The 26,469-nt window shown below is 31.9% G+C and overlaps 2 protein-coding genes across 3 annotated transcripts in view; one reads left to right on the top strand and one right to left on the bottom strand.

Moving 5' to 3' along the window:
* The window catches only part of LOC129903414 (uncharacterized), a 30,360-nt gene extending 20,442 nt beyond the window's left edge, over nucleotides 1-9,918 (top strand). The window contains exons 14-25 of one of the 2 annotated variants that reach the window (XM_055978965.1): nucleotides 667-1,205; nucleotides 1,283-1,346; nucleotides 1,466-1,568; nucleotides 1,749-1,921; nucleotides 4,883-5,005; nucleotides 5,518-5,588; nucleotides 6,153-6,215; nucleotides 7,391-7,463; nucleotides 8,653-8,772; nucleotides 8,871-8,948; nucleotides 9,360-9,410; nucleotides 9,497-9,918. In XM_055978965.1, coding sequence (XP_055834940.1) covers nucleotides 667-1,205; nucleotides 1,283-1,346; nucleotides 1,466-1,568; nucleotides 1,749-1,921; nucleotides 4,883-5,005; nucleotides 5,518-5,588; nucleotides 6,153-6,215; nucleotides 7,391-7,463; nucleotides 8,653-8,772; nucleotides 8,871-8,948; nucleotides 9,360-9,410; nucleotides 9,497-9,598 — 1,560 coding nt within the window. In that variant the 3' untranslated portion in view covers nucleotides 9,599-9,918. The remainder of the gene's footprint in view (nucleotides 1-666; nucleotides 1,206-1,282; nucleotides 1,347-1,465; nucleotides 1,569-1,748; nucleotides 1,922-4,882; nucleotides 5,006-5,517; nucleotides 5,589-6,152; nucleotides 6,216-7,390; nucleotides 7,464-8,652; nucleotides 8,773-8,870; nucleotides 8,949-9,359; nucleotides 9,411-9,496) is intronic. The other variant, XM_055978966.1, reaches the window with a different exon arrangement.
* A 640-nt stretch (nucleotides 9,919-10,558) lies between these two features.
* Nucleotides 10,559-18,672, bottom strand: LOC129904165 (serine carboxypeptidase-like 51). Its single transcript, XM_055979708.1, has 13 exons — nucleotides 18,476-18,672; nucleotides 17,812-17,906; nucleotides 17,552-17,659; nucleotides 16,483-16,723; nucleotides 15,727-15,770; nucleotides 15,537-15,604; nucleotides 14,380-14,485; nucleotides 14,073-14,272; nucleotides 13,892-13,961; nucleotides 13,050-13,100; nucleotides 12,714-12,766; nucleotides 11,662-11,794; nucleotides 10,559-10,829 (listed from the first exon to the last, which is right to left on the bottom strand). The coding sequence occupies exons 1-13, from the start codon at nucleotides 18,621-18,623 to the stop codon at nucleotides 10,752-10,754; spliced, it is 1,395 nt and encodes a 464-aa protein (XP_055835683.1). The 5' UTR covers nucleotides 18,624-18,672; the 3' UTR covers nucleotides 10,559-10,751.
* Nucleotides 18,673-26,469: the final 7,797 nt, after the last annotated feature.

The following is a 26,469-nucleotide window of genomic DNA, read 5'->3' as shown; positions in this document are numbered from 1 at the left end:
AGTTTATGCTGAACTATTTGTATTGCAGCCCTAGGGGTGAGGGGATGAGAATTGTAATGAAGGGTCAAATAGTTTCATGTTTGTGATTGATTTTGAGTGAAGGGAAGAGGCAACACTTTTGGTTGATATTTTATTAAGTTGCATGTGTATAGAAGAATAACCCTGTGAATTTGGTCTATGACTGAGTACTTCTCTTACCCGGAAGAATGACTTGTGGAAATTCATGACAAAAATATTGACTTTTACAGTATTTGGAAGATGTTTGTTAGACCCTCAATTTACATGTAATGTTTTTTGTCATTTGCATAAAACATAATTCTTCAAGCTTTTTCTTGCCTGTGAGTGTCATTTCTGCAAGTTCATCCATGAAAACTCTTAACTAGCAGCCAGTTATACTTTAATTTGTTAGTATGGTTATAACTGTGAAAAATTGTGCTTGATAAAGTACAACCTCAAATTCATGAAAAAGTTCATCATCTGTACCGGGGCTTGTGTTTGGAGAAATGTTGATTGGTTATGCAACCTAACTCATGAGTGTGTCCAATACGAAGTCATTGCCAGATTTAATAACATGATCATTAAAGATCCTTCATTATCTGGAAAAAGAGTTACCCTATGTTTTGCACCCTCTACTTGATAAGATTTTAACAATCTTTCCTCATACAGGCTCTCAAGATGGTGCTGGAAAGGGAGAATTGGCTGATATTGCCACCGGAGACGATAGAAGTAGTAAGCTTCGCTGGGCTTGTCGGTGATGGAGCAGCTTTGATAGTTTCATCTGAGACCTCTCCGAATGCTCGACTGCTGCAAGTACGTAAGCCTGTACATCCTATCCAAACTAACTCCTCTAAGAGGAATGGATTTTCAAGTTGGCTTAAGGGTGGAAATCCATTTCTGCCAAAACTAAATGGTAGTTCGAGGGAATACTTGGAGTGTTTGCCTAATGGATCTGCAATGCAAGAAAGTGGAAACTCCAATGAAGATTCTTTGGATAAGAGTTCTTTGAGAAACAGTGATGTAAATCATGTCAATGGGAATACTAATTTATCGGAAGATGAAAATGAAGATCTTCATGCTGATTTTATTGATGAAGATAGCCAACTACCTAGCCGGATTTCTAAACCTGGTCATTCAAGAAATCGTTCTTCACATTGGAACAATGAACAAATAAAAGAGCAAACAGGATCATCACTTAGCCTCCTGAGGTAAATACTGGTCATACTTGGATATGCTGATGATGATGATGAAGAATTCTTTCAAGCTGAATATAAATGCAACACAGGTCATTGGATAAATATGCGAGGCTGATGCAGAAGTTAGAGGTTGTTAATGTTGAATTTTTTAAGGTACTTTTACTGCCTTTAGATGTCATTGATCTCCAATCAGATATTTTTCTGTCTAGTGATTTGCTTTCATGTTCCTTTCATCCTTCTTTTTTTTTTTGAAAAAATGATTTCCTCAACAGGGATTTTGCCAATTGTTTGGGATCTTCTTTCACTTCGTCTTTGAGACCTTCGGTCAGCAAAGTATTCATCCTAGTGGAAAGGCTGTGACTGACACGCTGTCGTGTAAGTATTTTTATTCATTCACTTCCTCCAACACTCTCAAAAGGAATTATTTATGATTCATTCCTCTATTGCAGTTTTTTCTTTCTTTTTTAATTTTTTACCTCATTTATTTTCCTGTATATTAAGATTTTGGTCTGCATTTTACCCTTTATAAAATCCCTGTTTCCCTCATGGTCCCAGATAGGCTGAAGACTGCATTATCACGAATAACACAAGATTGTGACCAATGGATGAAACCCCAATCTCAATCATTTTCTTCCTCTTCTCCCTCAAGCTCAAGTACATTTTCTCACATGGATGTCACTCCCACCAGCCCCCCAAGTTACTTAACTGGTGCATCCCTGGGACTGAAGGTACTTACTTCTGTACAAAAGTATGGTTTATGGGATATGTCTTTTCCAAATATCTGGTCCACTTTTATGAGACTACTGTACTTGTACTGGTATTGATACTTGCTTGGTCACTGATCTTTCTCCTCAATTCTTTGCTAGTGGGTTGGGGTGTTCTAGTGAAGATACAACTGAACTATTAATTTCATGTCCATCTTAAAACTCCATATTGCTGTCCAATATTTGGCGTGTCTTTATATGTATACTTTACCTTCCTTCCCACTATGTTTAAACTACTATAGGCTTCGTTTTACCTTGAATTGTCAAATGAATGGCAGCAAGTAATGATGTGTTGCAATTTACTTCACTTGTGTAGTCCTTTCTAATAACGAGCTCAGAATCATGAAAGATTATCAGTTTGGAATCAGAGTTATCTATTTAAATAAATGGTTATAAAAACTTTATAGGTTCTTGGGAGACTACAACTAATGAGCTTACACTTCAGTTGTGCTAATTTCATGTCCATCTCAAAGCTTCATCTTTAAGTTGTAATATTCAGCATGTCTTGATTTGAATGGTTCACCTTTCTTCCCAGTATGTTTATATTACTACAGGCTTCATTTTACCGTGAATGATTAAATGGATGGCAATGAATAATGATGTGTTACAATCTACTCGCTTCGTCTGTGTAGTCCTCGCCAAGATCTGTAGAGCATGAAAAGTTATCGGTTTTGGTTTTGAATCAGAGTTAACTTATAGTTTAAAAAACTCTTATGGAGTTAAAGGGTGCCATCTATTAGGCATGGTGTCAAGATGGTTTTTGTTATTTGTTTTTCAGCTGCTAGAAATATTTGAAGTCTTTTTCAACCATTTCGGTGCAGATTTCTTTGATTGTCTGATGCTGACCTCCTTCAGTACAATCATAAATACTTCCTTGCCAAAGGCTAAACCCAGTTTCAAATCCCCAACCGTCAACTTGAAAAATATGAAGTTCAACAACAGTGAATCAATTGTGCGTCAATCAAAAAATAGTTGGCTAAATGAATCCTCTGTGTCCATTTTACCTTTTCAGGTCCATTTTGTTTCAATAATAAATAATTTGTCTTTCAGTACTAGCAGGAGGTTCTGCCTCCAAGGCTTTGGTTTAGTGTTAAGAGTGTATCATGTGATGTATGGGTTAGGCGCACGTCATGGATTTGATCTCTGTTGCGACCAAACATGGTATTTAAGAAGAAGGGTAGAGGGATGGGGACATTATCTACTGAGTTCGAACCGCCATCGATCCTCGGGAATTTTTCGGTTATTAAAAAAACATATCATCAGGAGGTTCTGTAAAACTAGATGTTCTCTAAATCTCAAACTTATCGCACAGATATACAGGTCTCTAACTTGAGTAACAATGCTCCTAACAGACAGCGAACCTAATGTAAGTGTAAAGCCTGAATATCAACTATGTTAACAGTCTATATAAGTGATTAAGAAATTAGCTTGTTTTACCATATGGATTTGGTAGTTTTGCATGTTGGTGAAGGCCTTCTTATTTGCTTCATGTAATGAGTTGGTCTTTCATGTTCTAACCTTATCCTGGTAGCTGGCAATCAGTTACCTATGCTTACCAGGCTCGATTTTTATTCAGCAAATGTCTTCTTAAAGTTTGACTCGTAAAGCTCGGATTATAAGTAGTTCACTACTGAACTCTGTAATTTTCTTGAGCGGCACTACTAACCTCTTTAATTGCATGCAGTAATTCAAGTATGCTCAAGCTTTCTATTATATGTGATTTCATGAGCTAATACAAAGATGTTCTCTTTCACTGTATTCTTGTACCTCCCTTTTAATTTCATGGTTAGTAATTGGAATTTGATGATACATATGCTTTGTAAACAAGATCTTTATCAGTAAAGCTTCTTTTTTGTTGATACCTATCTAATTTTAGAACAGAGAGCCATTTTTTGTGATAGATAAGGTAAATGATAAATTCCTTTGGAATGGGGTTTTTGATGCATTAGCCAAATGCGCTGATCTGTTATGGAAGCTCTCACCAATGGCAACTGGTATTTTCCATTCTGAAGCAACTTATGGCTAAATATGACATTTCCCCTTGCGTATGTTTGAATTCCACAAAGGTCAAGCATATCAGCTGCTGTCTTCTTATTTTTTCTTGATCTAGCTTTTGGGATTGAGTTAGGCCCTAGATTTATTTTCTTAGCATAGTAACCTATCAGACAAAGGTTCTAGATCCAAATCTTTTATCCGTCAAATATTTCCACATGCTTGACCTGAGGAAAAAAAAAAAGAAAAAGAGAATCAGATCAGCATGTGAGGAGGTGTGTTAAAAAATTAAAAGAAAATTACAGCACAATACCTTTGGGCCATCTACTTTACAAAATATGTAAATAGTATATATGTATACTTTATATTAATATACATATCTATACATTTCTATACATATAATATACATACATATACACAACACACACAACCGAGTGTATATAGAGTATACTTTGTCTATTTTTGGTAAACTAGGTGGCCAAATGGTGTATATATAGGTAACTATCCCAAAAATTAAAGTATCGCGTCTCTTATCAATCTAAGCTTTGGAGGGGCGTATTAAAAATAAAAAAAGTATCCCATCTCTGCCCGTTTAAGTCTTAAGACGACGTGGTAATGCAATTCAAAATGGGTGTTAGAAGTGTATGGACTGTGGTCTCGTTTGTGCTAAGCAAGCCCAAGGTCCACTTTCATAACAACTTGTTTGTTTTAATCTCTTCTTTTGGGTAGGTTTATGTCATTTTTATTGGATAAGGGTGAAGCAATCTCAAAGAAAAACCATAAAAATCTCCTCTAAAAGCATTATGAATGTAATTTTTATCTTTCCCTTCTTTAGCAGAGTGCACATCATCTGCAGATTGTTCTCATGTACAGCTATGTTATTAACAGTTTAAATATTTGATATGTTGAATGTCTATCAATATTGTGCTGCAGGAAAGATGTGCAGGTGCTGACACTATATTTGTTGTTGCTCGGTTATTGCATAGATCTAAAGGGCATCTTCAGTCAATGCTTCAAAATAATGCGGCACTGGTAGAGGATTTCTATGCACATTTGGTATGTCTCTTCCAGACTTTTGCTTGTTGTGAGATAATTTCCTTGTAATGATCTATTCTCCTCTTTTTTTTTCAAAAAATTCATCTTGGAGATTGTGTAATGCTTACTCTCAAACTCTTCGTTTACACTAGTGATATTTTTTGTTTCTCTCTTCACCTTTGGATTCCTATCTAATGATCCCGGACGTGTCCTGATTGTTGATGTATCTAGAATTTTGTAGTGAGCTATTGCTTCACTCTGTATGGAAGAGTGATGTAGGCTTCTGATAAAACTAACATGACCACACAAAAATGATAGCTATGATACCGTTTAATGTACAAATGAATAGAAAAGGTACATAAGCAAGTGTTTAATTGGTTCTTCACTGTATCTGTATGTGCTGAAGTGATGAAATGTTGTTGACTGTGTCAGGTTTGATCAAAGGACATGCTTACAGTACGTTGTTGTTTCATTTCATACTTTCACTATAGAACCAATTAAGTGAAGAAATTTTCCTTTGTTGTCTTCCATAGGTGGATGCTGTACCAGACCTTGTAGATCATATTCATAAAACGACTGCTAGATTACTTCTCCACATAAATGGGTGAGATATCTGTCCTTGCTCTATTATGTTATGATAGCTGGTTTACCTTGCTTTTATGAAGGTGAATGATATCAATGCACTCCCCTTAGGGAGTTGTTGTCAATCATGATGGATGCAGTTTTATGCTTTCATTGTCTGTATAGTTAAGAATTTTGGATGTTCTGATTTTTTCCTCATCTTGTCTCTTTGGTTTGCACTGGGATTTTAATAATGAATGTTGATCTGTGTAAGGTAACTAGATCTGCCAAATATAGGACAATAAAAGCTATAATGAAAATAGATAAAAGGGAAAACACCATCTATTCATAGGTTCCCAACACTGTGGATCTGTGTGTTTGTTACATAAATGGGAGAATGCAGGGACATAGTACGAGGACTTATATTACTTGCCTGCGACTGAATTCCCTGCACATGTTGGAACTTGGAACTTGGTTCATTGGTTATCTATATATTTGTTGGAGCTACACTTGTAATTTATTTTTGTTTTCAACTTATATTTTACCTAACATGACAATCGCGAAGCTTAAGTGCTTAAAGTAATGTTGACTGGAACTATTTAAGCAGGTATGTTGATCGGATTGCCAGTGCTAAATGGGAGGTGAAAGAGCTTGGAGTAGAGCACAATGGGTATGTACTGAAGTCTTCTTCCTTTCAGAATCTTCAGAATGGTTACTGAAATCTAGCCTTTATATGTTTTTTTCATCGTAATTGGACAGTTGGGAAAGTGTTCAATAGTGTGGAATATTGAGGATGGTAAGTATTCAATAGTTGCCATGAAAATAGCTAAGGCAGTACAACAACTTAATTGTGTTATCAAGTGGCCGAGAAAATAGCTAAGGCAGTACAATAACTTAATTGTGTTATCAAGGTTGGATTTAATCGCGCTTATGATGGAAAATGTGTTCGATGTGCTATGCTGAGAAGGCTCTTAGGCTGAATTTTTAACATGTTTGTGTCAGAAACTTTTATCTTTTACATTTTTTTTCACTTTTCTATGTTAAACAACTTGCCATCGAGCACATCAATGACTGCAAGGTTTAGAATATGTGAGAAAATCTATATTTAAATGTTCCATTACTATCAAAGACATTAAGTGTTACTGTATGACATTTTTGTGTATTTTAATCTTTTTAGTAACTGGCTACCTCTTCAATTCACCAACTATTTATCTTGTTGACTCTATTGTATTTTCACTACTTGAAAATTTTTAAATTGTTCCATTCTCTGCAAATCTTTTGGAAAAAAGAAAGAAAAAGAAGAAATTAATAGGCTTTGTGTTCTGGATGATGGTGTTGTTATGTTACCTCTGTATCTTTTGGAGATGGTAAGTTTTCCCATAGTAGATACGTTAGTTGTGACTCCCCAATGTAGAAACTGAACATAGATATTTGTATGAAGTATCATCTTTTTTCTAATTAGTTGCAAACAATTTTGATTCGTATGCAACTATGGGGACATTAAGTAATTGGAACTAATACAAAGCTAACAAGCTTTCTTAAATGGGAATGCGGATGTAGACACATTATGATCAACTTGATTTTGCACTTCTCAACTAGCTTGGTGCTTATTATAACCAAAAAAGTTAGCTACTTTGAAGTTTTCTACTATTCGATTTCTTGGTGAACTTCACTCTATTTTGCCACAATATATTTATTTTTTGTCGAATTGACGATAAGATTTCCTGTTCTCACTCAGCACTCTCTCAGCACCTAACCATAAAGTTGTTTGACATATAATGTTGCTAAAGTACCATCAATATTCATCCATGTGCCCCCCGGTCTAATCCACTTTTTGTGCTGCAGATATGTAGATCTTTTGCTTGGAGAATTTAAGCACTATAAAACAAGGCTTGCTCATGGAGGAATTCGGAAGGAGGTAATGACCACCAACTAAGAGTTAAAATTGGTGGCGGAACATCATATATGTTACTCTCTCCGTCCCAACTTATGTAGGCAGTGTTTGATTGGTTATGGAATTTTAAGAAAGAAGAGTAGACTTTTGAAAATTGTGGTCTATAACAGACATTTGTGTGCTATAAACATCTCATCAAGGGGAAAATTGGAAGTTAAATTGTTTCTAAATTAGCAAGTGTGACATTATTTTCTGGGACAAACGAAAACGGAAAATATGACAGATAAATGGGACAATGAGAGTAATATTCAAGCAGCTGCTCAAACATTTTGCATGAAAATTATCTTATTCTTTCGTCAGAATCTGGATAGTCAACTTCCATTCTCCTTTATAGTTAGAACTTAGATCATTCAGTCATTTCTGAGATCATAAGTACACTAGGGAAACCCGGGTAAACGCGTGGGCTGTGGGATCTGCAACATTTCATATGAAACTGAGGTCATGGAACTGTCATTCTATGTTACTTGCAAACAAAGTTTACTCCTGCACCAAATAATTTCTTCCCAATCCTCTTTCTTGCTTCTGCTGGTTGAAGAGCCACAATACTGAAGTCGATCAATTTTGATCTCCTTGTCTAGAAAAGGATTGGTCATTGGTGATGAACTGATAGTAAAGATCGTTTTGTTAAACAATCTCTCTCATTGTCATAACTTAAGGGAAAAACCTACAAACATGTTGCACTCAATGTTCTTGCTCTACTGTGACTTAAGGTGTATTATTATGCGGAGAACCTACTCTCCTTGATTGTGTGTGTTCTCATCCGCGCATGTTGAAATGAATACAGAATAATGTCTATAACATTTTGAATTAATGAGAGTTTCTTTGGCATATCTAATTCTGGATTTGTGGCGATTAGGCACTCATACAGTTTTTTTTTTTAAACCAATTCTCTTGAATTGAGGGAGTTGTCTTAACATGGTTGAAACACCTGGTTTTGTAGTTCATCTCTGATTAAATGTCCTACTCTAGACCTCCTTAGATGTCCTACTGTGACCACCTAAATGAAGATGATAATGTAAGGCACTCTAGAGGGTAAATGTATTTGTCAATGCATTGCATGAAATTTCCTCTATGCTAGAGTAATAGATGAGAGTCTCTTAAGAAAGAGAAAATTGTAATTATCTTCCTAACTGTTCCCTTCTAATATATTCAGGTCCAAGACCTCCTCTTAGAATACGGAGTAGATAATGTTGCTGAAATTCTCGTTGAAGGCCTATCTCGGGTGAAGAGGTGTACTGATGAAGGACGAGCTCTTATGTCATTAGATCTTCAGGTTTCAACTTACCATTATAGGATTTTCGTTTGCTTTAGTCTCTACTCTGCCTTCTCTAAATTCTAAGTGAATTAGAGTTTAATCTCGATATGTTTCAGGTATTGATAAATGGCTTGAAGCATTTCATTTCTGTAGACGTGAGACCGAAACTACAGATAGTTGAAACATTCATCAAGGTCAGTTTAAGAGGAGCTTGAAACATGAAGTTTCTCAACAAATCCACGTTGATCTCATTGTTTGCTTCTTGCATTGGTGTCTTACCTCCATCGCAGTTAAACCATCATTACTAACCTCCATGTATACATGTGTGCTTGGATTATCGCATTATTTGGTTGTCATTACTGTTCATTGTCTTTTTGAATGCATTACATAATTTTCCTATTATTTGATATCTTCTTTACTTCTGTATTTTCCTTTTCAAACTACTTTGATATGCATTACTTGAGCTGATGGTCTTTTAGAAATAGCCTCTCCATCTCCAAGAGGTAAGGGTAAGGTCTATGTACACTCTATCCTTCCAGACTCCACCCATGGGATTATACCAAGTATGTTGTTGTTACTAACCTCTGTGTAAATTCATTGAACAGGCCTACTATCTTCCAGAAACCGAATTTGTGCACTGGTCACGTGCTCATCCGGTACAGAAAATCTCAAGTGCAAAATCTAGTTAGTGTTGTTATCTTGACATCGTACTAAGAAGTTTTGTATCTTTCAAATGTTGCAGGAATACAGTAAAAGTCAGATTGTTGGTCTAATCAACCTAGTCTCTACAATGAAAGGCTGGAAGAGGAAAACCAGGTTGGAAGTGTTGGAAAGGATTGAGTGATTTCATACTCGGGACACGAGTAGGGGTGGCAAATGGGCGTGTCATATTTTCATGGGCTAACTTTGACACCCCTATCGGTGAGCATCACGCATGTTCAGTTTTGCACTATGATTTCTTCTTCTTTTTTGTGTGTAATCGATGTAAATCGGGCCGTCACGTTATGTCCAGATTGTTGTAACGCGATTATTTGAAGGTTGTAAATTTATTCTCATTTGTGTAACTAATAACGCTCTCCTTTCCAAGGCATATCAAAGTGTAAGGATGAATTCTAATAGTACAAAATAAAGTATATATATTAGCAGGGTTGGGTTTACAGTAAATGTGTTTTATTGTATTGTTATCAAATACAAGTGTTCCTTCACCTTATTGCAGATTTGCAGTAGGTTATTTGAAAAGTGATCCTTAAATTGAAAGAAAGCTGGATCTTGAGCTTAATTTAATCGTACTGTATTTTAAATTTTTCAAGATCATATAAAAAAACATTAGCTTCTACCTAAGGCGATATGAGACACGTTATAAGCTCATGATTAGATATCTAAAGTGTGGATAACATAATAATTATAATGGAGCCAGGGTTGGGAAACACTCAAAATATTGATGGGTTGATTAGGAATATTTCAAGATCATATAAAAGTTATCTACTCTACCTAAGCTAAGACACTTTAACGCCTAAATACACTATACAAATGTTGGAGATGTATTGGTGAAAGAGGCCAGATAGCCAAATTTTTGCTAAGTATAATATATTTATTAACTCAATCGTAATACTAGAATTTTTAACTCTTGCAATTTTATTTTTCATTTATGTTTAACTCATTATGTTTGGTTGGAGAAAAGATCGATCATTTTTTTAAAACAAATGCCTTTAGTGAAAGAAAAAAATTATATTTGTCAATTTCCTTCGGAAAATTTACCAACTATACATTGTTTAACCAAATTATTGCGGTGAGAATAGACAAATAATACACGAATTATCGAATTAGACATAACTGTACAAGAAACAAATAATACTTTCTTGATAGAAAAAAAAACAATTTCTCAATAAAAATTCAATTCCTGAGAGATATTTTTTTTATTTCTTTTTTTTTGGTTGTTGTTACATCTCCCTTCCTATAGTTATTGTTCACCTTTAATTGTTGGAATTTTTATTTATTTATTTTTTTGAAACTGCTGGAGATTGGGTGATGCTAGCAACCATATCTAATGCCACACAAGGTTGATCAACTGGTACCTGTTTCCACATAAAATAAAACAAAATTATTTTGACACATATTTCTATGTATTCTAATACAAACATATAAAACAAACAAATGCATGTTATGTGAAGATATATAAACTTAATCCAACAACAATAACAAATTCAGTCTAATATCATATGTGAGGTCCGACAATAATAGGACATATGTAGATCTTGTTCCTATCTTTATGAGGTGGAGAGGTTTGTTTCTGCTAGACACTCGACCCCAAAAAAAAGTCATTAAGGCGAGGTATAAAAAAAATATGACGATAAAACATCAAAATACAAAGCAAATAAAACAATAATAATTATACACATTACAAAATAAATTTAATCCATGTTTACAAACTTTATGTTATCTTAGAAATTATAAGTGCATGTATTGATATTTATACTGATGAAAGAAAATATATATCTACTGAAATAATAATAGTGTGTGCAAGTTAACTCGGACACAGTATTGTATTGTCAAAACTCAAAAACTTAGAAAACTTTACCACCTCTAAGTTAGGTACTATACTTGATTGACACTACAATAGAAAGTTGGAGGGAACTTGTTATACAATACAATTCAATTCAATGTTGGTTGGTCACATAGATATATTGAGAGGATGAAAGTGACACTTCAAATAATATTATTCTCTACATCTCAGTTTATATGATATAATTTAATTTTACATGGAGTTTAAACTTGATTCACACCATAAATTTCGAATAAAAATAATAATTAAACTTTGTATTGAGTCAAACAGCATCACATAAATTGAGACGGGAGTAGGAAATAATAATAATTTGACAAAACACATGTCATAAAAATAGGACTTACAAAATGGCCAGCTCCAAGAATCCAATAGAAGTGGAGGTTCTTGTATGATTTTGTGAAAGCTTTTGTACCTTTGACACCTCCACAATAAATTGGATTTCTTTCCATGTTCAAGAAAGTTTTTAAACCTTCCCACCTATCATTTTGAATAATTATAATGAATGAGAAAATGACAATTCAAATACATGAAAGAATAATAATGATTCAAACAAGAGGACAATATAGTAGGTCAAGAGAAAATTATACACCTTTTTGGGGGGTTTATTTTGGTATTTGTTTTGTCTTCAGAATCTATCGAAAATAACCTCTTTATTTCATACAGGCAGATGTAAGATATGCGTATATCCATTATTAAAAGATCACTTTTTCCCACTAAAAATGTCCAGTGGTTATTTTCATAGATATTTTGATTGAATCAATGAGGAAAATTTTGTAATGTTTTCATAAGAAAAAATTAGGAAGTTTCCCACTGTTTCAGCAAGAATTTGTTTCTCACCATGTATTTTTCCAATGACCTGATTCAGTAAAAAGAATGAGTGCAAAAACTATGTTTTATAGCACAATTTTTTTACTGATTCGCAATGAAAAAAATATTTGTTTCCTCCAAACTCCAATTATGGGATTGCATGAGTGTGTTATTTTTATTGTTTTAAACTTGACGAGTTTTGAATTCGCGCCGAAAAGTTTCATTTTGAGCTTTATCCTATATTCTCCGGTCCCAACATATTAATCATTTTATTTTTTTTGCAAATTAAATTTGATTTTATAATATTTGGTGCTTTAGAAAAATAAGAAATTATTTATTACTGTTTTTCCTTTCAAATCGAGCCTTACTGTTTCAATTAGTGGGTTATTAATTATTATGAGACACCTGAGAAAAATATAAAAATGATAGTTTAGACAGATTATTATGATTAGATTATTAATTATTTTTTAAAAAAAAAGTACAAAAATCTTATAAGACATATAATATACCCAAAAAGCATTAAGAGACAAACATGACATCAATGAAAATGAAAATCATCCAAAATAATAGTTAGAAATTTGTTACTTACTTTAGCTTTTCAACCCATGCTTCTGTTCCTTTAGTTGCGCATATGAGATCAAGCTGCAAAAAATAATTTTCCAAAATAAAAAAAAAAAAATTATAAAATTATAATAACTCTGATCCAACTATTAAGATATTGTCTACATTGAGTCTAAAAATTCGTATGAATTTGTCTTTCGGAATTTTAACTTAAAAAGTGTCTCAATAATTAATATATTCTGAATGTTTTTTCTCTCATTTCGAATGTAAGATTCATCTGAAGTGTAACGTAACCTAAATAAAAAAACTCAAATTGATATTTTTTTTTATCTATTTTCTTCCTATTTATGAAGAAGGACCTTACTTGCCCATTATACACAGTCACATTCACTCCTTTAGCCAATAATTCATCAACCTGCACATTACACACAAAAAATATTAATTTTTTTTCAATGTTGCATAAAAATAAAATAATCTTTTTTAGTAGAAATAATACACACTAGCTACTTTTCCATCCTTATATTTTTAAAAATCGTTATTGGGTGTACAAAAATCGGACTGATCGATAAATCGAATTGAAAAAAAGTGTTATTGGCTTATTTCTATTGGATTATTGGGTTAACGGTTATTTAATAATTTTATAAAAAATAATTATTGAGTTATCGGTTCGGTATTGATTTTATAATATTGGATTATTGGATAAATCGATAACCCATTAAGACTATAATAATTACTAATTTAATTTTTAGTTTCTTACTCATACACAAATGTCAAACAAAAAATATTAATATAAATATATAATCACTTAATTACTATATAATACTATTTAGTATTTATTATTTTAGTATTTATCCTATAGGTTTTGCCACTTTAGGTTCAGCGGTAAAGATTTGCAAGTTGCTACGACGGCGGCTCCAGGATTTGTATATTTGTTTTAAAAGTTTTTCTTATTGGTTAAATCGAAAATCGAACCATTAAAGACCAAAAATCAATAAAACCGAACACTGATAGCAAATATCTTATTGATTTGGTTATTAGTTTAACGTTTTAGAAACCGAAAACTGATAAATCGAACTGATAATACTTAAAACCAAACCGAATCGACCGATACACGCCCTACTGAGTCACTCACTTATAATTATATTTTGAAATTTCACTTATAAAATTTGAAACTTTATAACAATATTATTCAATAAAACAACTAACCTCATTGATTCTTGGTTTCATAAAATCACCATTTAAAGCAGTAAACACATCATTAGACTGTCCTCCCCAACTGCAAAAAAAAATAATTAAAAAATAGTATTTGATCAATTTCTTTATTTAAAAAATAAACAATAAATATGGTACAATTTCTTTAAAAAAAACATTAATACATAAAAATTACCTAACATTTTTTGGAATAATTTTCAATTTTTTTCTTATAACACCATTCATCAAATTATCAAGATCATCATCACCACCAGGAGTAATTCTAGATGATTGTAAATATCTTGAATATCTCTTCATTCCAATTGCTTGTGATAATTCAGAAGATGTTAAAGCTAAAGGATCCATTTTAGAATCCAACATGAAATTGTAGAAATCCTGCAATTAATTTTAAATTAATAAGCGTTTTTTAAGTTATACACGCTCTAGTAATATAAAAAAAAATATTTATATAATCAAATCACTTATAAGATAAAATAATATACCACTGAATTACTGTTTTCGCTTATGACGTTTTCTAGTTTACTCCATGAATCTGTAGCAGCTCCAAATTGGCCAGCATCAATTTGTTGCTTTATTGTTTTAGCTAAACTGTTTTTTTTTTTAGAAAAAATAAAATAAAATAGAATTGTTAGATAATTGGAACTGAAATTCAATGCAAAAAGCAAAATTGAAATGTTGGTAGTTCTTTTTTCTTTACATTCGATGTTCAGTATATGTTTTAGGGTTTGGACTAATTCAGATAGCCCGATGAAGGCTTCAAATTAGTCGGGATCCATTTTAGGATACCAACTAATTGGAACTCAAAGTCAAGGCAAAACCAAGAGGAAATTGAGATGCTCTAATGTAAAGATATGATATTTGGATCTAATTCAACCTCAAAAGCTAGCTCATTAGGGGAGGTTTGTCCAATTCCATATAAGGAGATCAATTTCCCATTCCTCTACCGATATGGGACTTCTTAACACTCCCCCCCACACCCAAGCCTCAACTAGAGCGTGAACCATTATAAATGGGGCCAACACAGGTGAACAACAAATTGGGATGGGTGTGACTCTGATACCATGTAAAGATATGGCATCTGGGCCTAATTCAACCCCAAAAGTTAATTCATGAGGGGAGGTTTGTCCAAGTTCATATAAGGAGACCAATTTTTCATCCCTCTACCGATGTGGGACGTTTTAACATCTAGATTTTTTTTCCGATGTCGAATACCCCACCTTAATAAGACCCTTTAAAATGGGAAGCATACGGTCCCGACTAATCGAAAGTCAAGGTAAAACCAAAAGGAAATTGAGATGCTCTAGGGTTTTTTCGAGTGTCATATACCTGATTCTAATTAATCTAGACTCGCCTTATAAGGTCCTTTAAGAAGGGAAGCGTAGGCCCCTACTAGCTGATTGGAACACAAAGTCAAAGCGAAATCAAAAGGAAGTTTGAGATCCTGTAGGGTTTCTAACTAATTCAGATTCGCACCTCGTCTTTTTAAAGAAAAAGCACCCCCAATTAGATTTTTTTTTATTTTCAGGATTCGAAACCAAAATCTTTTGTTAACACAACAATATTTAGAGGTTATGTTGTATTTTTTATTGTGCGGGGGGGGGGTCCAAATTGTAGTTGTACATAGTTTAAAATATTTGACCTGTTTGATTGTTGTAGGCCATTCCCATCAATTCTTGACACATCTTTCAGAAGAGGACCCCATGAAAACTGCAGTTTTTTTTAAAAAAGATAAAAATAAATAAAGTGACAATTCAAGGTTTAAACTTTACTTCAAAGGAATGTAATAAATTGAAGTTGAAAATTGTAGCAATAAATTCAAAATTCTTTACCACAAAATCTTCAGGTGAAATCCAACTATCACCCAATGCCACTCCTATAATAAGATATTATAGCATTAATAAACAATATGATTTAAAAAAATTCTAGCCAATTATATTCAAGATGACCCTTTTTGGTTATTGTATTCTTAAAAAAAAAACGATTTTATGTTACATACATTTGACAGTGTAAATATTACTAACATGTGACAATTGATTATTTACAATTTTAATCACGTCACAATAAATATAAATATATCGTTTATATTGCTCGGAATTTTAAAAAATTGCCTCATATTACCTTATACGTGATTTAATTATGTACATATTTCTACACCATTTAGAAATTAAAACTCAAGGTAAAGTAGTAACCCCCCCCCCCCCTCCCCCTCCATGTCACTGTTCGGATTTTTGAAGTCAAATTTTTTAACTTTTGATCATGAATTAGATATAAAATCTTTAAAATTTCTGAAAAAAAGTTTACATATTAAAAATTATATAAAAAGTACTGTAAGCAATAATTTTTAACAAATTAAAAGGTTATGAAAAAATCACGATCATGGGTTCTATCCGTAAAAGCGACCATTAATACCTACATTAGGGTCGGTAGGTTATGTACATCACATTCTTTGGGAGTAAAAGCGAAATGTTTTGTGTATCAAGACTGTCTTTTTCTTTTTTTATGAAATAATTAGGACAAAGAATTATTCGATCAATTTTCGAAATTCAAACAGTGTCACGTAAATTGAGACGGGAATTAATATATACCTTCAAGTTTGAGCTTCAATTTGCCAGATTGAATGGCTTTCAAGGCTGAAAGTGCAAGAGTAACAGCATATTTTCCTCCATAGGACTCTGCTACTATATATAGAGGGCTTTGTTGAAGACTTTGATTTCTATTGAAAATTTCAATTAATAATGTGGTCAAATCTGTTGCTGCCTCCACATCTGTTTTCACAAATAATTTATTGTCCTCCACATAACTATATCCTGTTCCAACTGGATTATCCTATAAAAAAAAATTAAAAAATTAGAGACGAATTCATGATTTAGAATTAGTTTAGTATGATTTTATAACATCATATTCAGTATGATTTCATAAGTGAGGTTTGGAAAGGGCAATGTGTACGCAAATCTTATTCCTATCTTATGTGAGGTAGAAAGGTTGTTTCAGATATATCCTCGACTAGTATGATCTTATTATGTGTTTATAATTATTTATTATATATATATATACACATAATTCAAGCCAAAAAAAATGTACATTGAATGAAGTTGAACTTGCATAACTCATACTCGATCTGCTTCTAATCTTAAAGGTTGAACACAAGACAGAAGAGGGTTTGAGTTGAACCTCCTTCAGCTCAGATAATTATATTGAATCCGCAAAAACTCATACTAAAATCCGTGTTTAGTCTAAAAAGGTTCAATATAGGGACGGAAGGGGGTTCATACGATAAGCATCCTTACTTTTGAAAAATCACAGTGTATATATATACAATATAACTTATTATATTACAAATTATTTTTTAAAAAAAAGGTTGAACTCGTATGAACGGTGTAAGGTTTTTTTGAACCTCCCAGCTCTATCACTGTATGTATTCATAGTTCGAACAAAAAATAATGAATTAAGTTGAACTTCTGAACCTTACTAAATCCACTTCTAATCTCAATGGTTCAATACAACATCGGAATTAGAGGAACAAAAGGGAGATTCATCGTCTAAAAATTACATTATATATATAATGTAATTCAAATATTGAACCGTTCAATAAAAATTCCGTTTCCGCCCCGCTCATTTCAAACAAAACAAAGAAAAAAGTTGAGTGGCACTTACTACAAAAAGAAGATCAGCTTTTCTCAACCAAGTTGAATTCCTAGGTTTAAGATTAGTGTCCAATGGTCCAACTTCTTCAAAGTTCCCAATTCCAACTCCTGATGCTCCCTATAAACATTAATTATAATCCCAAAAACATTGTTAACTTAATTAAAAAATCAATTTAATAAAGGGAAATGCAAGGCATAAATTGCAAATATAAATTAATGAACAAAAGTACAATTTTTCATTTTAATATTTTATAATAATGCAACACTTACAGGTCCACCCTGTAACCATAGAATTATTGGCCATGGCTTATTTGGATCTTCAACTCTGTATGAACTTCTGTAGTACCACCAGAACATGTGGGCTTCTGTAATTTATTTTAATTAAAAAAAATATTTTAATATTCAATATTCATAATTCCCACCAAAAAAATTAAAATAAAAACTCAACATCATAATAGCAAATTACACAAAAAAGGAAGAATTAAATTAGTCATCCACTCAATTGTTTAAATTAAAATAGCCGACAACAACAACATATTCTATATAATTTCACGAATGAGGTCTGATGCAGATGGTGTGTACGCAACCTTATTCCTACTTTATAAAGGCAGACAAGTTGGTTTAGATAGACCCTCGGTTCAAGTAAAGGAAACATATGTCTATAACCATGTATAAGCAATGTATACTTATTGATGGAGCCAGAATTTAAAGTTTATAGGTTCTAAATTTACTATGCAGCCAACACTCATCTAGTTATTGAGTCCACAATTAAATACTTATATATTTTAATGAATTTCTTGATACAAATATAAAGATCTACACAAAAATTATTGAATTTATCTGAACTCGTAACTAATACTCTCCCTACGCCTCTGTATATATCAGTTAGAAAAAGTAAACAATAAATCCAATAAAAATGATTATAGATTCTTACTTGGTCTAACTTCAACATAACCCCATGATTCTGAAGAATCTTGATTTCTTGCAGCAATGGCTGTTGTTATTCCTCCATGAAAAAATGGAATTAAGAACAACAATGGAACAAAAAGAGAAAAAACAAAAAGGGATTTTTTCAATTCCATTTTTTCTTGAAAAATGGAATTCAGAGAGAAGAAAAAAATAAAGTTGTGGTGACAGAGAATTGAGAATTTGATGATTGATTAGAGAAAACTTTATATAGGTGGCATTTGACTATAAATTAAAAAATTAAATATATATTTGACTGTAAAATTTAATTAGATTTTAATAATCTGATAATTAAATATTTTCAAGTTTTCAAGAATTGATATGTAACTCACAAAACTTAAGAAAAAAATCTAATAAAATGAATATACAAATACAATTTTTTTTAAAATAATAATTTTAAAATCTATGATCAAATAAGAGTATAATTTATTTATTTTTGGTCTTTTTAACTGAAATAACAAAAAAAGTGGCAGCAATAAAGGGGAAAAGTACACTGGAAATTTGACTTTACAGAAGAGTTCAGTTGTATGATAATCCAATAAACACATCATACTTATACCCTAATTTGTAGCTAATATCTACAACTAAATATGAAATAAATTTAATCACTAAGGAATCGTTTGGTTGGTGTAATGAATAAATAAGAATATCTCATGAATTAATTATTTTATATTTTATATCAAATATCGAATTTCATTATTTTAATATAAATAACAAGATAAAATAATTTTAAAACTAATTAATATTCATAACTAATCATAAAATAAAATAATTTCATATCTTTATTTTAAAATTATTATCGACCAACCAAATGACCATTATATATATCATAAGAAATAATACATAATATTCTCAGAGTTTCATTTATTGGTGTTGGAATTTGATGTTCATGGGTCAATTTTATCCTACCTTTCTACGTCAATGTTTTTAATAGAGTGACGTGCAAGTGGGAATACTAGTTTTTATTTGAAAAAATTTCTTGATTGAGTATTTTTTTTTAAAATTAATTACTGATTTTAACGATATTTTTTATTTATTACTATTTATAGCAATATATAGTAATACTATGATAAATCTACACTTGTATTAAAAATAAATTATGCATGCAATATAAATGTATTATAAGTGTTTTAAAATATATATTATGTTTGTGAAGTAAGAAACTGACATAATGTATTATAAGTCTATTAAAGTATGTGATAAATGTATTATCCATCTATAAAACTTATATTATATATGTTTTATAAATAGTTATCTGCAATATGTATTAAAACTGTATTATAAATGTATTATAAGTGTTCAGTGAATTTTTTTTTATTGCTATAGATGATAAATATTTTTCTTAATATAGTATATTTACGAAAGTTTCTCTTTTTATTTTTAACTATTATCCAAGATAAAAATGTAAAATTCTTATCAATATGGCCAACTTTTTGGAATATTTTCAAATGTAGCAATTTCATTTTTTAAAAATGTTAAATTACGTAAACAAAACCTCATTTAAAAATTCAAATTATAATTAGATTATATTTAGCCATTCAAACAAATCCAAAAGCTTACTCCTACCTCACGGATAAAATAAGGTTTTTCGAAATACCCATAACATATATATTTATTTTATTAATTTCTTATCCGGTGTTTGGAGTTGATATGTGAGTCCCGATTAAATTAGGATCGTGCATTGCAGGCTCATTTGAGGGTGGCGTTTCCAACAGAATTTTCTTCATATCCAAGATCGAGACCTCTAGTTGAGGACGAAATAGTCTCACTACTGCACTACAACCCAGGTTGGTAAATGAATAACACATATATTTATTTTTTTGACTTTCTATGCGGTGTTTGGAGCTGGTTTTGAGCCCCGATTAAATTAGGATCGTGCATTGCAGGCCCATTTGAGGGTGATACTTCCAACAGAATTTTCTTCATACACAAGATCGATATCTTTGAATGAGGATAAAACAGTTTCACTACTGCACCACAACTCACGTTGATTAAAGAATAACATATAGTGTTATTAAATTCAGATACCACTAAAAAAATTGTCATTATAATAATAATTAGTATTCTCTTTCTAGAAGCAAGCAATTTTCTTTGGTAGATGGAGATCCTTTTATTTTGGACCCTTTTTTTTAAAAAAAAAAAAGAAGACAACCTGTCATTAACAAATATAGAAAATAAATATTAACATGTGCACTCCAATAATGTGTGCATATGATTTATTAACTGGCCCTATTTTAAACCATCAAGTCGGTCAAAATAGGATTACCCGTCATTATTTTGAGCTTATATTAATTTTTTAAATTTTAAATGTATATTTTATCCATATGTTTAACAATAATATATATGTAATTTAAAAAAAAAATTGTATTAATTAACATGAAATGCGTGTGACGTACGAAATGCACGAAGGAGATGAATGTATGACGCACGATTAAAATACATGTAAAAATTAGTTTATTGAAATCTTTTATTATAATTTGACTTTGGACCACCAATTTCATTGAGTCGTCCATGTTTATTACTTGCACAGTATCTTCTACTTTGTTTTAATTGTTAATTGTTGCGACACTTCTATCTTGTGATTTTGTTGTTATTATTTTTTTTCTCTATCTACTATGTTTAGATATCTTGCTTTGTTTCTTGTTATATTGTGTTGTCGTATTATTATTTTTTTCTTGTAATTTCACTTTGATTTTTTTTTTTGTTTTTGAGTCGAGGATTTATAGGAAACATCTGATTTATTCCCATAACAATAAAATAAGATCTGCATATATATGCTACTCTATACAAACCTTACTTATAAAATTACACTGATACATTATTTTTTATCAGGTTATTCTTAATTTGATAAGAATAAAGATCTTTTATACAATTTCCTTTCTATTTTTTTAAGTTTTCAATCTGGATTTATGCAAAAAAGAACAAAAATGTATTCATTGTTTTCACCTTGGAGTCAAACAAAAAAAAGAGCAAATTTTCGGAATCTTGTTATTTATTTAATAGCAACATAAAGATCATCAAAATGATTGTTAAAAATTATTTTCTTATTTACAATATTTCCTTATTTACTTGATATTGACTGCCAACAAATTTAACAACCTTTTTCTTATATTTTTTTGCCAAAAGTGGTGGTCCAAATAAGATAAAATTAAAAGAGAAAAAGAACATCTTTGAATTGATCTATGTGGCCCAAAATAGATGGCATTGTGATGATTTTGTTGAATTTTTTAGTTAAAAGGAGAAAAAAAAAATGTCTCATGGTCATGATGATTCACCTTTAGAAAAATATTTTTTATATATGAGCAAATTAACTAATCTTTAGTTATGATTCCCAAATTCAAGATATAACTCAAACTCGAGGGATTGGATAACTTTTTATGGGTTAAGGACACCCTAAGAGTGTCAAATATGTGGTTATGGTCAAGTTTAGAATAATAAAGAATCAACAATTATTTTGATAAAAATAAATTGAGTAAAAAATCATAACATAAACACGAAATAAACACACTTCAAGAGGTTAAAATTACAATGGTACAATAAATCTTCACATTGCTTAAATTTGAAAGTCCTATATTTAAATGGGTCACATTTAAAGGGTTATACATTGTGGATTTAGTAGAATGTAGAAATGGCACCATATAGCCATTTTTGACACCTCCATGTAAAAATATATTCGATTTTAAAAACTATTTAAAATTTAGCCGATTTGACAAACTTCACATTGTTTCTTTATTGCGAATTCAGACTTACGAGTGTAAAATTCAGTTTTGACAAAACTTAACTTCAAGCAAACTTAAGAATCAGACTAAGGTCTGAAGTTAGATTTTGACAAAGCCAAGCTTCAGACCAGTGAAACTAAAGTTGATTTTGAGGAGATTAAACTTTAAAATTTCGTAAATTTCGACTATTGTTAAATATGGGTCCTAAAAATGAATATTTGTGCACTTCGCTCAATTAAAGTACGTACGATATCGATGTTTGAATCTTGTAACAATATTTGTAGGGCTTTTGAGAAATGCACTTTATTTGGCCCATAACATGGGTTCCCAAAGCCCAATAAGTGTTCCCCTACTTCTCAAGCATATTGGATTTATAAAAGGGAAATTTTTACAAATAACAAACATTAAGAGCCCGTTTGGATTGACTTAAAAAAAGTAACTTTTATGTATGAAGTGCTTTTAGAACTTTGAAGTGCTAAAAATTATTTTTATAAATAATAAGTTGAGTGTTTGGATAAAAGTGCTTATAATGTGAATTTTAGGGTTAAAAGAATAAAAAAAGATAGTTTGAGAATTTAGTTAAAATATAAGGGATATAAAAGTCATTTCCATGGTGAAAGAAAATGACTTTAAGCACTTTGAAAAAAAAAAGTTAGGAATCCTAACTTTTCATTTTTGACTGACTTTAAGAACTTTATGACTTAAAGTCATCATTAGACAAACACGTCCAAAAACTAAAAAGGGGCTTTAAGTTGGTTTTGACCAACTTAAAGCCAATCCAAACGGGCTCTAAGCCTTGGAATTACAAAATAAGTTTGTCTCTTTAACTAGGGACATGTTATACACTTTTATTCATTGTATTACTTTTATAGTAGATTCTTTTTTATATACAATTTCAAATTTATACTAGGTAAATAATTATTTACATTATTATTGTAAAATAGTTTCTTTTTATAACCATACGGGTATATAAATTTAAATGTGACTATGTAAGTATAAAGTGTTGTGTATTACCGTATATTTTTTCAAAATTTCCTTAGTTTTACAATTTCTTTGGAGGGTTGCTACATATATAGTTTCATAATGTATTTTGCATTGTATTGTATTATCTTAAAAAATACAATGTTGAATAGATTGTATGGCTTCCGATCATTTAGGGACGACTCAAGTAAAGTTAGGCTATTTTCTTGTTTTTCATGTATCTTAGCCTATAAACATTTTGGTGATATGACTTTCGATCAAATTTTTTTCTAAACCTTTATGGAGCTCTTCGTAAGTAATCGAGGGAGCAGTACGTATAGCATCAGCACGATCCACGATATATTTATAGCATTTAGGGGCCACACATGCGGAATTAGGCGATTTTCTTATTTTTTGTATGTGTTAACCCATGAATATTTTGGTGATATGACTTCAGATCGACTTTTTTCCAAAACCTTTACGGAACCCTCCATAAGTACCCAATAGAGCCGTAAGTGTAGCCTTGGCACGATCTACAGCATATTTATAGCATTTATGGGTCACTCAAGAGGAATTCAGCGATTATCTCATTTTTCTGTGTGTGCTGTCCATGAATATTTTAGAGGTATGACTTTCGATCAAAAAAAATTGAAACTTTTATGAGACCCTCCGTAAGTACCCGAGGGAGTAGTACTGTAGACTCGACACGATCAACGGCATATTTATAGCATTTAGGAGCCACTCATGTGAAATTAGGCGATATTCTCTTTTTTTTCGTATATGTTAGCCCACGAATATCTTGGTGGTATGACTTTCGGATAATTTTTTTCTAAAATCTTTACGGGACCCTTTGTAGTACCCAGGGGAGTAGTACATATAAATCGGCACAATCCACGATATATCTATTACATTTAGGGATTATTCAAGCAAAATTAGGTAATTTTCTCATTTTTCGTTTGTGTTAACCCATGAATATTTTAATTATATGGCTTCTGGTAAAAAAAAATCGAAGCCTTTACGAGACCTTCCGTAAGTATCCAGGGAGAGCAGTACGTGTAGCTTCAGCACGATCCTCGACATATTTATAGCATTTAGAGGCTATTCAAGCGGATTTTTCGTGTGTGTTAACCAATGAATAATTTTGTGGTATGACTTTTGGTCAGATTTTTTTTTGAAACCTTTATGGGACCATTCGATAGAATCTGGGGGAGCAGATGTGTAACCTCGAAACGATCCACAACATATTTATAACATTTAGAGGCCACTCAAGCAAAATTAGACGATTTTCTCATTTTCTGTGTGTGTTAGCTCGTGAATATTTTGGTGGTATAACTTCCGATCAATTTTTTTAAACCTTTACGGGACTCATCGTAAGTACTTGGTAGAGTAGTACGTGTAGCCTTGGCACGATACACGACATATTTGTAGAATTTAGGAGTCACTTAAGCGGAAGTAGGCGATTTCTCATTTTTCATGTGTGTTAGCCTATGAATATTTTGATGGTATGCTTTCGATCAATTGTTTTGAAACCTTTACGAGACACTCTGTAAGTATCCAGGGGAGAAGTACGTGTAGTATTGACACAATCTATAATATTTTTATAGTATTTAGGTGATTTTCTCATTTCTCGTGTGTGTTAGCCTATGAATATTTTGATTGTATGGCTTTGAGTCAATTTTTTTTTCGAAATCTTTATGGGACCCTCTGTAAGTTTCCAGGGGAGCAGTACGTGTAGTCTTGGCACGATCAACAACATATTTATAGCATTTAGGGGTCACTCAAGCAGAATTAGATGATTTTCTCAATTTTCGTGTGTGTTAACCGATAAAGAGTTTGGTGGTATGACTTCTGATCAAATTTTTTCCGAAATCTTTATAGGACACTCCGTAAGTACCTGGGGAGAAATACGTGTAGTATCGGTATCATCCACTACATATTTACAGCATTTAGGGGCTACTCAAGCGGAATTAGGCGATTTCTTCATTTTTCGTGTGTGTTAGACCATGAATATTTTGGTGGTATGACTTCCGTTCAATTATTTTTCCGAAACCTTTATGATACCCTCCATAAGTACCAGGGGATCTGTATATGTAGTCTCGGCATGATCTACGACATATATATATCTTTTAAAGGCCACTCAAACGAAATTAGGCGACTTTTTTATTTATCGTGTGTGTTAGCCAATGAATATTTTGGTGGTATGACTTTCGATTAATTTTTTTTCAAAATCTTTACGGAACCCTCCATAAGTACCCGGAGGAGCAGTACATGTAGTCTTGGCACAATCCATGGCATATTTATAGCATTAGGGTCATTCAAGCAAAATTAGGCGATTTTCTTATAATTGTTTTGTGCGTTAGTCCATGAATGTTTTGGTTGTACGACTTCTGGTCAATATTTTTTCCAAAATCTCTACGGTACCCTACGTAAGTACTTGGTGGGGAGGGGGAGCAGTACGTTTAGCCTCAACACGATCCTCAGTATATTTATAGCACATAGGGGCCACTCAAACGGAATTAGGTGATTTTCTCATTTTTCTTGTGTGTTAGCCCATGAATATTTTGGTGGTATGACTTTCGGTCAAAAAAAATTTTAAACTTTTATGGGACCCTCCGTAAGTACCCGGATAACAGTACGTGTAGACTCGACATGATCCACGGTAAATTAATAGCATTTAGGGCTCATACAAATGAAATTAGACAATTTTATTATTTTTCATGCGTGTTAGCCCATGAATATTTTAGTGGTATGGTTTCGGTTATTTTTTTCTGATATCTTTAAATAACATTTAGGGGTCACTCAAGCAGAATTAAGAGATTTTCTCATTCGTGTTTTTTAGCTCATGAATGGTTTTGGTGATATGATATTCGGTTAATTTTTTTTCAAAACTTGTACGGGATCCTCCGTAATGACCCAAGGTAGCAGTACGTGTAGATTCGTCATGATTCATGGCATTTTTATACCCTTTAAGTATCACTCAACAATAATTAAACGATTTTCTTATTTTTTTTATTATCGTTAGCCTATGAATACTATGATGATATAACTTTTGGTATAAAAAAATTTAAAACTTTTACGAAACCCTTTATAATGACTCAGGAGAGTAATATGTATAGTCTCAAACACGATTCACAATACATTTATAGCATTTAAAGTTGCACAAATGACGGAGGAAGCAGGGTTAAACTATGCACACATTCAAGGGTCAACATACTTCTCCGTGAAGTAGGCCCATAAAAAGCTTAAAGGTACGTTTCAGAAAGTCCATTGCCAAAGACTTTTA

The sequence above is a fragment of the Solanum dulcamara genome, chromosome 9 (genome assembly GCF_947179165.1).
Source record: "Solanum dulcamara chromosome 9, daSolDulc1.2, whole genome shotgun sequence".
Taxonomy (NCBI): domain Eukaryota; kingdom Viridiplantae; phylum Streptophyta; class Magnoliopsida; order Solanales; family Solanaceae; genus Solanum; species Solanum dulcamara.
The sequence above is the reverse complement of the archived record's forward strand: the minus strand, read 5'-3'. Positions and strand labels throughout refer to the sequence as shown.